The sequence below is a fragment of the Protobothrops mucrosquamatus genome, unplaced genomic scaffold (assembly GCF_001527695.2).
Source record: "Protobothrops mucrosquamatus isolate PMUCROS unplaced genomic scaffold, P.Mucros_1.0 scaffold6237, whole genome shotgun sequence".
Taxonomy (NCBI): domain Eukaryota; kingdom Metazoa; phylum Chordata; class Lepidosauria; order Squamata; family Viperidae; genus Protobothrops; species Protobothrops mucrosquamatus.
Window position 1 is genome coordinate 1 of NW_015392068.1, and position 12,692 is coordinate 12,692.

At 37.8% G+C, this 12,692-nt stretch overlaps 1 protein-coding gene across 1 annotated transcript; it reads left to right on the forward strand.

Moving 5' to 3' along the window:
• Positions 1–901: 901 nt before the first annotated feature.
• On the forward strand, positions 902–3,090 carry LOC107300145 (nuclear pore membrane glycoprotein 210-like; the record flags this gene model as incomplete). The annotated part of the gene is made up of 4 exons (XM_015829485.1): positions 902–1,118; positions 1,671–1,766; positions 1,881–1,958; positions 2,984–3,090. Coding segments are annotated over 4 exons (498 nt in total), but the record flags the coding sequence as incomplete, so codon positions are not given.
• Positions 3,091–12,692: the final 9,602 nt, after the last annotated feature.

A 12,692-nucleotide genomic window follows, 5' to 3' on the forward strand; every position in this document is an offset into this window, starting at 1 on the left:
CACATGACCCTGGGACACTGTGACCGTCATAAATATGAATCAGTTGCCAAGCATCTGAATGTAAATCACAAGACCCTGGAGATGCTGCAACATTCCAGCTGATCGGCGCTTCTTCTGGGCTCAGCAGAAGCACCAGGATCAGTGCTGCTTTCCAGCTGATTGGTGCTTCTTCAGGGCTCAGCAGAAGCACCAGGATCAGTGCCGAGCTCCAGCTGGAGCCTGGCACTGATCCTGGCGCTTCCACTGAACCCTGATAGCCCTGAAGAAGCGCCGATCAGCTTGAAAGTAGTGGCACTGATCCTGGAGCTTCCGCTGAGCCCTGACAGCCCTGAAGAAGCGCTGATCAGCTTGAAAGTGGCACTGATCCTGGTGCTTCCGCTGAGCCCTGACAGCCCTGCAGCTCCAGCCATCTCTCACTCAGGCTTGTGCGGTGCTGCCACCAGTTCAGCTCATTCCCCTCCCCACTACCACTTTTCTAGGATGGTCGCGTACCACCTGCCAGGTGCCAATGTATCACAGGTGGTACCCGTACCCCTGGTTGAAAAGCCCTGTTCTAGACCATCTAACAGATTTACTCTTAGTTCTGTTTAAAAGCTTTGAAAATAAAAGACACAGTTCAATTTTATATGTGTAATTAGTTAACTGTCACTTGCAGTTTATCTATCCCAGGTAAATGATCAATTAATATTTAAAAACGAACTTTTATTAAAGGAAAAAATGGCATGAAACCAAAATGAAAAACTCCATTTAAAATGATCATATTTGAGACAAATTGTGCAATTTGCAAATAAATCAGAAATTAAATGAGATATTTGATTCAGTTCTTTGAAATAGTGTGTCATTTATGAATTGAGGGGGAAAGTATGCTTTTGGTAAATGATATCAAATATTTATCTTACAGGTGAGATCCAGCTCACCTGTGGTGGTGGTTTTTGAGAAAGACAGATCCTATGGCTTACCTAGTTATGTAACCTACACTGTGAGTTTATCAGACCCAGAAATTGCAAGTAAAACAAATTTAAATACTGTACTTACTATATCCAGCACAATGACGGACCAATCTATCACTATCCCAGTGACAATTACCTATGTGTCTGACAGAACTCTGTCAATGAAATGTAAGTTCCTATTCCTCTAAAATATTGATGTATTCTGAGATTGTTTTTTAGAATTGGATTATTTTATCTACAAAGTTATATGTTTCATTTATTTGTTATATTCCACTTTGTGCTAAGAGGCTCAAGGCTGTACTCTCTTCTCCAGGTCTTTCCTACAACAAAAATCCAGTGAGACAATGTAGATTAAGAAAGAGTAACTAATTCAAACTCAGGCAGTGAGCTAACATGGCTGAAAGTGAACTGATCCCCAGTCTCTCCAGCACTTTAACCACTATGCTACACCCACTTGCTAACATTTGTAATTTTAATATTATTGCAGAATGATTTTACAACATGTTGGTCCACTATTTCAGAATTCATAAAGTTTCAATTGTTTTTCATAGCACTGAGTTTTCATTAGCAAATTCTGAACATTGTTTGAATATTCATAGATTGGATTGGATTGGATTAAATCAGATTAGATAAAAATGTATGGGAAAAAGTAATAAAGCAAAAAGTGCACCTAGAATACAAATTAAAGACTAAAATCAACATTTTCTTTTTTTTATTCAGATAATACAAGTTTATTCCAACACTTTCTTGATTCCTATCAAGTTATATTTTTTACAGCATTTGCGCTTTTGGCTGGAATGGCTGTTATGATCATAGGTAAGAGTATCCACTGAAATTTGAAGTATTTACTTTCAGATTTTTTTTAAAAAAAAGAATTAGCAGTAATTTAAATAGAAACAAGCTTATATATTTGTTCCATTGTATTTTTAGTGCACTATACTCTTTTCTCTCCGAATGAACAGCAAATACATCCAGCTTTCATCTCAAAGACAAGTCCTCAAAGACCACGTAAGCATGATATTCATTAAACTTTGTGCTTAAGGATCATGGTAATTAATAATATTGCATCTAAAGTTGGAGCTAAATGCTATAATTGTACTTTACCTGATAATTAAATTTAAGAAACTGCATTATCATCATATACAGCTCTAACCCGAGTTGATGGTGACATTAAATTGGTATAAGGAAAAGAGAAAAACAAATGAGAACCAAATGGGGACCTAAATCCCCTCTACTTGTAAATGATAGAGATTTCATGTGAAGATGGTAAGCATATAATGGGTTCAAAAAGAGATGTACTCCTTATTATTGTTGTTATTTAAATTGATTTTGTTATATTGTTATTAAGTTATTATTATAATAACAAAACATACTGCTCCAGATTAAAAAGCAGCCATATAATCAGAAAACGCAACAGGGGTTCTACCAATACTCCAGCCAGAGGCCTGGGAACAGACCCACATTTTAAGGGCTTTGTGGATGCTCAGGACAGTGGGTCTCATATGTATCTCTGGTGGGATGCTGAAATAAGAGAGAATAATATCAAAATATCAACAGAGATACATGTATACCAAGAGCTACGGCTCCCACTTTGCCATACTTTCTTAGCGACTGCTTGCTTCTAGTTACCTGAAGGCCTAAACAGATAATATCAATACCACATTCGAACAGCTAGCTCTATCTTTTTGCTTCACTTTGGGAAGGGTAAAAGCTGTGGATCTTCCAATCCAGATAAGCCTTTGGTCCTTAATAAATGCTGTTCGCTGCAAACAGATCTTTGGGTGCAAAGGTCACCTTGTGGAGGATAATTTTTAGCCCAAAGTCATTAAATTGTTCCAGTTCAGATACTAAACATGCTCTGGGTCAGGCCTTCCACATCTGTAGTTTAGTGTAAAGTTTGGTGGGTGTTCATCCATAGACTGTAATGACACGGCTTTTCTATATATTTACCTTTTTAATTGTTCTGAACCAGATCTCACAGAGAGTTACATAACGCATTTTTGATACATACTCATCATTCTGCTTATTTACAGATACCGGAGTTCCTGTCACTCCTACAACTCCCTTCAGCCCTATATCTTCAAGTCAACAAAACAGTTCTCCAAACAGATTATGGAGTCCTCCATATTCTTCACAATGAAAATCTTTTTGGCAAAAAATATGTTTTGATTTTAAGTAATATGGACATTTGAAGCACAAATATACACCATACATGGTTGTAACGCCTTGGTTTATAAAGATTTTCTTTAGATTCATGATAACATTGAAGGGAAGAAAATTCACTCAGGATCTGTGTTGAGCCATTCTGCTTGCTTACGTGCTTCAGTTAATTTCAGCTAAGATTTCAAATCGTGTGGCATCTGTTTGCTTCCTGCGGAAATAATGATTTTTATAAGAAGGCTTGATATCAGAGTCATAATGAAAGGACAAACCCCAACATAAAAGAAAAAGAAACGGTGTTAGTTTGAATTTAGCTTATTTTATTTTTGAGGCTCAGGAATGAAATGTTCTGCACTATTTTTTTGCACTATTTAGTACTCTTGGCATTTGAAGTTGCTTGATTAGAAAGTAGTTATGCTGTAATAGCTATGTTACCTATTTATATATGTAACAAAAGGGTAGGTAGGTTATTAGATAGCGACTGTGTGTGTGTGTGTGTGTGTGTATGTATGAGAGAGACAGGATTTTTTTTATTTCCCACAAAATTATTAATAAATAGTTTCAATCAGGTGATACTGCACAATCTTTTGTTAAAGAAATGCTTTATTATAGCAAACTGCATTTTTTTTTAAAAAAAGTTATTTTAATCATTTTTTCTAAAAAAAAATATTGTTACCCTAACAAAGAGAAGACTGCATTTTATATATTTTTAGAAGTGTTAAATACCTCAGCAAACTCTCTGTATGCAATGGTGACTTGTAAATATAACTTGGATCAAGGAACTTTGTCTTTGCACTACTGGGTTAATGTGAATGCTACTTTTCTATAGAAATCAGAGTTATTGCTCATTTAATTGCAGGTGCAATTAATGCTAAGGGAACTAATTATACTTAACAATAGTAATTGTATTACATGTTAAATCAGAACACAGGGTATGCAGACAAAATTTGCTTTTGGGAAGCCAGCAGTCTGAAGTACGAACCTTATTTTTATAAGCCTTTTTTCTCAACTACTGTTGTCAGAGTCTGTTTGCTATTTGCATGTTTTCATCCATTCGCTGCAACAACATAAATTCAGATGCTGAAAGTTACAGCAGTAACGATTTTCAGAATTCAGTGCAAGCCAAGTCAAAAATGTACTTATTAAACCATGTTCTACAAAGGCTTGGTCTTTTTTAGAATTACCCCCAAAAAAACCCCAAACCCCAATACACCACCACTGTACACTGCCTGTGAAGTAGAAAGAATCCCTATTCCAGACATAGCTGTCACATTCCAATTATATGATAACAACTGAGAAACTATTCCAAGTGAATGTCCTAAAAATATTTATTTGTGCTATAAAATACAATCTGGTATCATGCCAATTTTGCATTATTTAGCAGATTCTGAAAAGTATTGTGGAATAATCTTGCATAGGTTCACAAAAGGATGATAAAGTTGGTCATCTATCGCCCAGAAGTATGTGTATAAGTGAAAGACCCTTCTAGCAATAAATTGAGCATATTACAAAATGGTGTCAGCCAATCCACATCACTTGGTAAGAACCTTCCACCAAGGTGAGCCTGGATTGCCACTATAATTGCAGAAGAGGCCTTCATCCTCCAGTGGATAGACAACTGCTAAAATGAATAATTATATATGTATACTGTATATATTTCTGACTCGTTGCACAATAAAAATATGTTTTTAACAAATAAATTGCTTGAAGATTATTATATTTTAATTATTAAATACATTAATACTATATTTGATTATAAATTATTCTATAGGAAAATCCATTCCCAGCACGGGCNTCACGCAGACATAGCAACTACTCTAGACTTTTTCAAAACCAGTTTGAAGCTGTTCTGCAGATGTCTTTACTTCTCCTTGCTTAGGTATTCTTAAAATACGGTACCAATAAAATGGTGCACCAATTACCACTCTTCCAGCTGACCAGAGTACAAAAATGGCATTGATCAGTGCCTTTTACCCAGACCACTTTTTGAAGGGCCCTTAGTGCTCTCTGAGCTTGCTTGTTTTCTTGAAGACGTTTCATTACCCTGACTATAGTGCTAGTAAGGAGTGCTGTTTGCCATCAGTTTATATTCTGGTGTCTTGCCTGTCTGTTTGGGTGGGTGCGGTCTTAGGGATTCTTTGGTTGGGCTGTTTACTAATGGCTACACACAAGCCAACTAAAGCCCTTCAAAACATCCCAAGCAAACCAAAAGACCCAGCAATCCCAGAAGAAAAAACAGGAATCATCTACAACATACAATGTAAGAACTGTAACCACCACTATGTAGGAAAAACAGACCAAAGATTGGTAGAATGCATCCATGAACACCAACTGGCAGTCAAAAGACATGACAAAAATTCTTTGATTTCACAACATATAGACAGATAGTTTCCATTGGGAAAATGTGACAATCTTAGACCAGGCCAAACCCAAAAATGCCAGAGAATTTCTAGAAGTCTGGCACTCTGACAAATCAGCCATCAATAGATACATAGACATTAATATCTATAGCAGTGATGGCAAACCTTTTAGGGACCGAGTGCCCAAACTGCAACCCAAAACCCACTTATGCATCGTCGGGTGCCGGGTGGGTATGGCCCATTAGGTGTGGCCCATTGGGTGGGCGTGGCTGTGGTGGTAACGCAGACTGGGTGGGACTAAAAAGTTCAGTCAATTCCAACTTTGCAAGATCTTTTTTCCCCACGAGAAGTTGAAATTGACTGATTGATTGAACCTTTTTTTTTTGTACACGGCGGTGGAGGCCTAAAGCGAAAAGGTTTTATAAAACCCAGCTGAAGGCCTAGGACTGGGGCGACGGTGAGCGTGCCCACAGAGAGGGCTCTGAGTGCCGCCTCTGGCACCCGTGCCATAGGTTCGCTACCACTGATCTATAGACTATGCAAAAGAGACAACCAACCAGCCCAAAAGAGAAAAAGACTCCAGCACTTCCCCACCAGTAATCAGCACGCAGATGAGCATAGATTAACTCCAAGATTAACATCAGACCAGCAATCGAGTAAACAATACTCCAATCAAGAATTATATATTCTTATATATATTCTCCAATTATATTCTTCAACTACACTCCAACCATTTTAGTGATCATGGAACTAACTCCTTGCTTTCTGTGATTTGTCACTTATTTTTCTCTTACACTTCCCACACAAATCTTACAGCTCATGATACGTGGTTATTAGAGTTTGTTTCTTTGACATAAATGGTTATATCTACAACGAATGACATTTCACAGATAAAAACAGAAACATTCTTATTCTTTTTTGCCGACTTCATGTACACCAAACATTATATGTTGCAGTATTCAGTTATATCATTCTCTGATTTAAAAGCCAACTTTGGCAATAATATTACAAAAATACATTTGGGCAATAACATTACTGGTTAAAAGCATACTTCAATAGAAGACAGGAGAACAATGTCATGCTGTGCAACATAAGTTGCCTTCACATGTTAAAAGTGCCTGGGTCCCAGAGATACAACAGATCTGATTCCACAATCAGATTTGGCTTCTACTGCAGGCTTCGTGCCAGAAGTATTTGACATCAACTTTCAACTTCCTCAACTATTATGACAAAATCTGAAGTATACTAATTTCTTGGGAAAGAAAAGTAATTTCCTTGAGGAATTTTATACCTAGCCAAAGTTTTATAATGTGCAATAAATGGGGTATGAAAAGTTGACATACATGCAGAATGACAAAATGCATACGTTAGCTATTCAGTTCCTATAGAAGCAGCATAGTGCACGGTCTATAGTCTACATGCATGTTCACATCAGAGTAACTTGAAATATGTTTGTGGTAAGGTTACACTGCACACAAAACTCAAATTTCTGTCTTCCGCTCTAGTAGCACCAATTCATTTCTGTTTCTCTTGCTATATTTCTAAAACCTATTTTCAAGAATTCCAATTCATGTTTACATTTGTCTTTAGATTGGTATCCTGCTTATTCTCCTGGAACTCAAAGTACCTTACATGGGGATCTTTCTTTATTTTCATCCTACAACAGCAAACCTCTGAGGTAAATTCAGCTGAGGGAGAAGTTTGGTCAAAGGTTTCCCAATATATTTCTAAATCTGAGGACATATTTCTAAATCTGAGGATGGACTTAAACCTAGATCTCTCCAGCCCTAGGTCAATATCTTAAACACTTCACCCTACTATTTGTTTTCATATTTGCTACGAATATTAATGTTCAATATAAAGAAAAGCTAAAGGTAAAAATAAATATACAGAATTGTAACAATATTGGGCTTTTGGGAGAGGCAGGGCATTTGAAAACAGCTTTGCAAAAGCAGAGCGATAACAGTAGCAAAGACCAAGGAACTGGTGGGTTGAGCAGTTCCTTGGAATGTCTCTGGATAAGGAGAGGATGGGAGGATGCTCCTGTGTGCTCTGGAGGCTGCTCTCTATGATGAGACTGCAAGGCAACAGCTTTTCATGGGTTTGAGCACCAGGAGCTAACAGGATTAGCATTTTGCTCACAAACACACCAGGAACTTTTAAAGGACATGGTTCACAAGGCTCACTTTGTAACAAGTTTCATAAATTGCTTAATAACTACTACTAAGCTATTAGAGACCTTCGGAAGGACAGGTTTGAAGACACCAGGTGAAAAAATGTAAAACGTGCGCACGCACGTGCACACACACACACACACACACATTCTTCCCCTTTCATGAAGAGAAGTAATTTCAGTAAATTAGCACTTTAACATTTCAACCTAGAATTCCATGTCATTCTTTATTCCATATCTCATCTTTTATCTATTAGCAAATAATAAAACCTTAATCAGCAAAGTCCATTAAGACCTACCAAAAATAACACTCTCCCTCTTTCTCTCTGTCTCTGTCTGTCTGTCTGTCTGTCTGTCTAGCTAGCTAGCTAGCTATCGTCTATCTCAGGGGTGCCCAACTCCTGGTCCGTGGACCGGTACCGGTACCAGGTCCACACAAACAAGAAAAACTTCATCCGCAGGATGCAAATGGCATACAAAACCCGCCCCCTCCAGTCTGCAGAAAAACCTCTCTCCACAAAACCGGTCGCTGTTGCCCAAAAGGTTGGAGACCTCTGATCTATCTATCTCTATCATCTATCTATAAATCACTGCTGTTGTTAAATTAGTAACATAGTTGTTAAGCAAATCTGGCTATCCTACTGATTTTTCTTGACAGAAAGTCGCAAAAGTGATAGCAATGCCCACTTGTGAGAGAGGCTGGGGCTCAGCGGAGAAGAGGAGAGACCAGCCCAGCACTTCTCTGCCTGGCTGGACATGAGCTCTGACACCCAAGGCCACACAGGAGGCGAGCATGGGGTTCTCAGGCATAGTACCAAAGGAGCAAGTGGAAGCATCTCTGTCGTCATTCATAAATGCGAACGACCACTGTGATGCTGCAAAATATGTAACTTTGGGACTTGGTCGTAAGTAGTTTTGGTGGGGATGTCGTAACTTCAAACAGTCGCTAAGTGAACTGTCATAACTCGAGGATTACTTGTATATCAATGTTTAAAGTAATATGTTGTGGAACATCTATTGCAAGGTGGGTGGAATTCCAGCTAGAAAGTACATTTGAGGTAGGTAAACTATAGCAAAATATAAATTAATCATTTTTCCTTGCAATGCTTTGTACAGTAAAACATCGCCCTGTTACGCTTTCTAAAAAAGATATTGACATATGAAAGTCAAAGTGAACTGAAAAACAGCTCTTCCATGTTTAGGATATTTGTTAAGTGCTTATCATTACAAAGCAAATACATAAGAATTACAAAAGATATATTGACCTGGATTATCTCAAAATAATATGATATTATCACAGTCAAATTGTAACATCTGTCTTTGAAAGAATTCCTTCCTCAAAGGCCTAAGAATGCCATGATAATAAAACTGAAAGTATTTACTGAGTTACAGCTGGCATGGGATCAAGAACAATGCTGGACCAGAATTAATTCATGATCTTTAGAAAGGTAACAATGAAAGAGTTATCTAAGACTAGTAGAGTGAACTTGCTATATCTTTTCTCAATCAAAATTCATCCAGGATCAGTGGAGTTCTGAAATTCTTATATTAACTAATTAAAGTTCTCCTTGGATTTATGTTTTCATCCACACATAATGGTTAAATTGGTGTGTACAATTTCATTCTAACCCTTTGGCAAATATTTCATAACTGTCAAGAAGGATTTATAGCCTGAACTAAATGATGAAGCTTAGTCAAGGCAACAAGCATTTACTAAAACCATATCAAGCGGAGGAACAGCCTGATGCTATTTCTTGCCTTTCAGCTATTTTCCTGTTCTGTGTCATGTCCAGGACTGCAAAATTGAGAAGGAAGGGGTCCTGAAAGTCTTGATGATCTTTCATCCCAAGACTGGATGTTTTCTGCTCAGAATTATTAAATGGAATAGAACGAATCTTGTTTCAAAGAGAACATCTCAATTTCATCCAGGTTATTTTTCTTGCAAAATACAAAGAGTTGGATGAGCAGAGCCCCTGGCTTCTAATCTGAAAAGTCATAGATTTGTTTTGCTAAATCTCTAAAACTGAATTGGACGATAAACTGCACCAAAGTACTCAGATCTCTTAGCCTTGGCTCACAAGGACAGTAAGGATTACATTACTACAGGATGACACTTGCTGTTTAAGGCTTTGTACTGTATGCTATTTACAAATTGAATCTACGTGTGCAATTGTTTATTTCATAGATTCCACAACTACCATGTACCTATATTCGTATTCTGAGCAAGTTTGGCAAAGAGATCTTAGATAGCAGAAGCAGAGAAAACAATGTCAAAATACCTTAATTAAACCACATTGACCAATCCAAAAACACACAAGAGAAGTTGCACAAAAACTTTGTTCACAATAGCAAACATGCATTGCAGTCAACCAGAACTCCAAAAAGCAGAAACAGATTACCTATGTGATGTTGTCCACGACAATGGATACCCATGCAATTTTATAATAATAATAATAATAATAATAATAATAATAATAATAATAATAATAATAATAATAATAATAATAATAATAATAATAATAATAATAATAATAATAATAATAATAATAAAGTTGGAAGGGACCTTGGAGGTCATCGAGTCTAACCCCCTGCTCAGGCAGGACCCCTACACCATTTCAGACAAATGGCTGTCCAGTCTCTTCTTAAAAACTTCCAGTGTTGGAGCATTCACTGCTTCTGGAGGCAGGTTGTTCCATTGGTTAATTGTTCTAACTGTCAGGAAGTTTCTCCTTAGTTCTAAGTTGCTTCTCTCCTTGATCAGTTTCCATCCGTTGCTTCTTGTCCTGCCTTCAGGTGCCTTGGAGAATAGCTTGACTCCCTCTTCTTTGTGGCAGCCCCTGAGATATTGGAACACTGCTATCATGTCCCCCCTCATCCTTCTCTTCGTTAAACTAGACATACCCAATTCTAGCAACTGTTCCTTATATGTTTTAGCCTCCAGTCCCCTAATCATCTTTGTTGCTCTTCTCTGTACTCTTTCTAGAGTCTCAGCATCTTTTTTACATCGTGGTGACCAACTGGATGCAGTATTCCAAGTGTGGCCTTACTAAGGCATTGTAAAGTGGTATTAATACTTCACGTGATCTTGATTCTATCCCTCTGTTAATGCAGCCCAGCACTGTGTTGGCTTTTTTGGCAGCTGCAGCACACTGCTGGTTCATATTTAAGTGATTGTCCATTTAAAATCATCTATATATGCACAATCAATCACAGCATAATTGTCACAGGACACATTCTATGCACCAGAAACATCTCAGAAACCACTAATAGATTATTGCAATCTCTTGCCTCACCTTACCCCACAAACCAACAAAATACCTCCAAATACGCTAAGCAAATCCAAAGATCCAGTAGCCAAAAAAAGGCAAAACAGGAGTAATTTATTACAATATAAGGACTGCAAAGACTACTATGTAGGATAAACAGGTAGAAAAATAGCAGAACACATCACCGAACATCAATTGACAGTCAGAAGGCATATGAACATTCATTTCACAAAATGAAGACACCACAGTTTCAATTGGAGGCAGTGTTTCCCAATCATGGCAACTCTTAAGATGTGTGAACTTCAATTCCCAGAATTCCTTAGCAACATGGCCATCACTAAAAATTCTAGGAGTTCACAGACATTAAAGCTGCTGAGGTTAGAAAGCACTGTTTTAGATTAAGCCAAATCTAAGAAAGCGAGAAAGTTCTTAGAAGCTGGCCATTCTGTCTAAGCAGCCCTTGATAGACATACAGGAATAAATTCTATTTATAAAACATTTAGTAGGAATAACCAAAGATCAAAGAAAAGTCAAACAACCCAGGGTACATCCTCCTTTATCATACACCCATTAGCCAACATCTAGATAAGCAGGAACCAGAAACCTAATCACCCTATATAACATCATAATTGTGTCAAAAACAAAAACACTCTTCCTGCCCACAAAGTTGGTAAAATCATGCTCCTATGTACAAACTGCCAACAAACTTCACTCCCAGTGCACACATCAGAGCACTGATGATGATGTAATGAAATGTCTCTAACAAGAAAACCAAGCTCAGATAATGCCATAAGCCCAACAAGGAAGCGTCCCATTGGCACTTCTGGTCACCATGCCTAAAAGGGATACTGAAGAGCTAGAAGCAGTTCATAAACTAAAGAGAGTAAGAACCTAGACCAGCTTTTTTATGAAGGAAAGTTTGAGACTTTTAGTTTGGAAAAGGAAAGGTAGATATATAAAGATAAGAAACATTTCTCCCTCTTTTGACAGAACAGTGGACATTTGAGAGCTTTACACATTCATGGAGGATAAAATAAATAATACATTACTTTCAATATCAGAAGCAACTTTGCTTATATCAGAAGCAACTAGTCACTGACACAGAACACTCATTTAGCATTTCGCACAGATTAATAATTATTATTTATTTAGCTTTATGCCACCCAAGTCTCAATAACTCTGGGCCTAATTGTAATGCAAAAATGTGTTGCTCCCAGCAGCTGTTGAGATTCAGGCTGCCTCTTTGTGTCACACCAGCAGGGATTTGTTATAATAAAAGTTGGTTAAACGTACCAAAGCCAGACTTATAGAAAACCAGAGTCATCATGGCTTGTTTAAGTAATTATAACTGCCAAGGACTCTCACAACAGCATACCTTTTTGTATGCAGAAATATAGGTAGTCCTTGAGTTATGGCAATAATAATAATAATAATTATTATTATTATTTCAATTTGTATCCCGCCCTTCTCCCGAAGGACTCAGGGCGGCTCACAACATTATTCTAAAAACAAAGACAACCCACAAACCCCACCGGATAAAACCAAATTAAGACCAATATTTTAGAGTTGTGATTATTAAAATTACTAAGAAACCCAATTTAAAATCCTCCCTAGGCCAGGCCCGCTTGTTGGAAAAGCCATGTCTTGAGGGCGCGGCGGAAAGTAAGGAGATCCGGGATCATCCGGATCTCGGGGGGTAGTTCATTCCAGAGGGCAGGGGCACCCACAGAGAAGGCCCTCCCCCTGGGGGTCGCCAGCCGACATTGCTTGGCCGACGGCACCC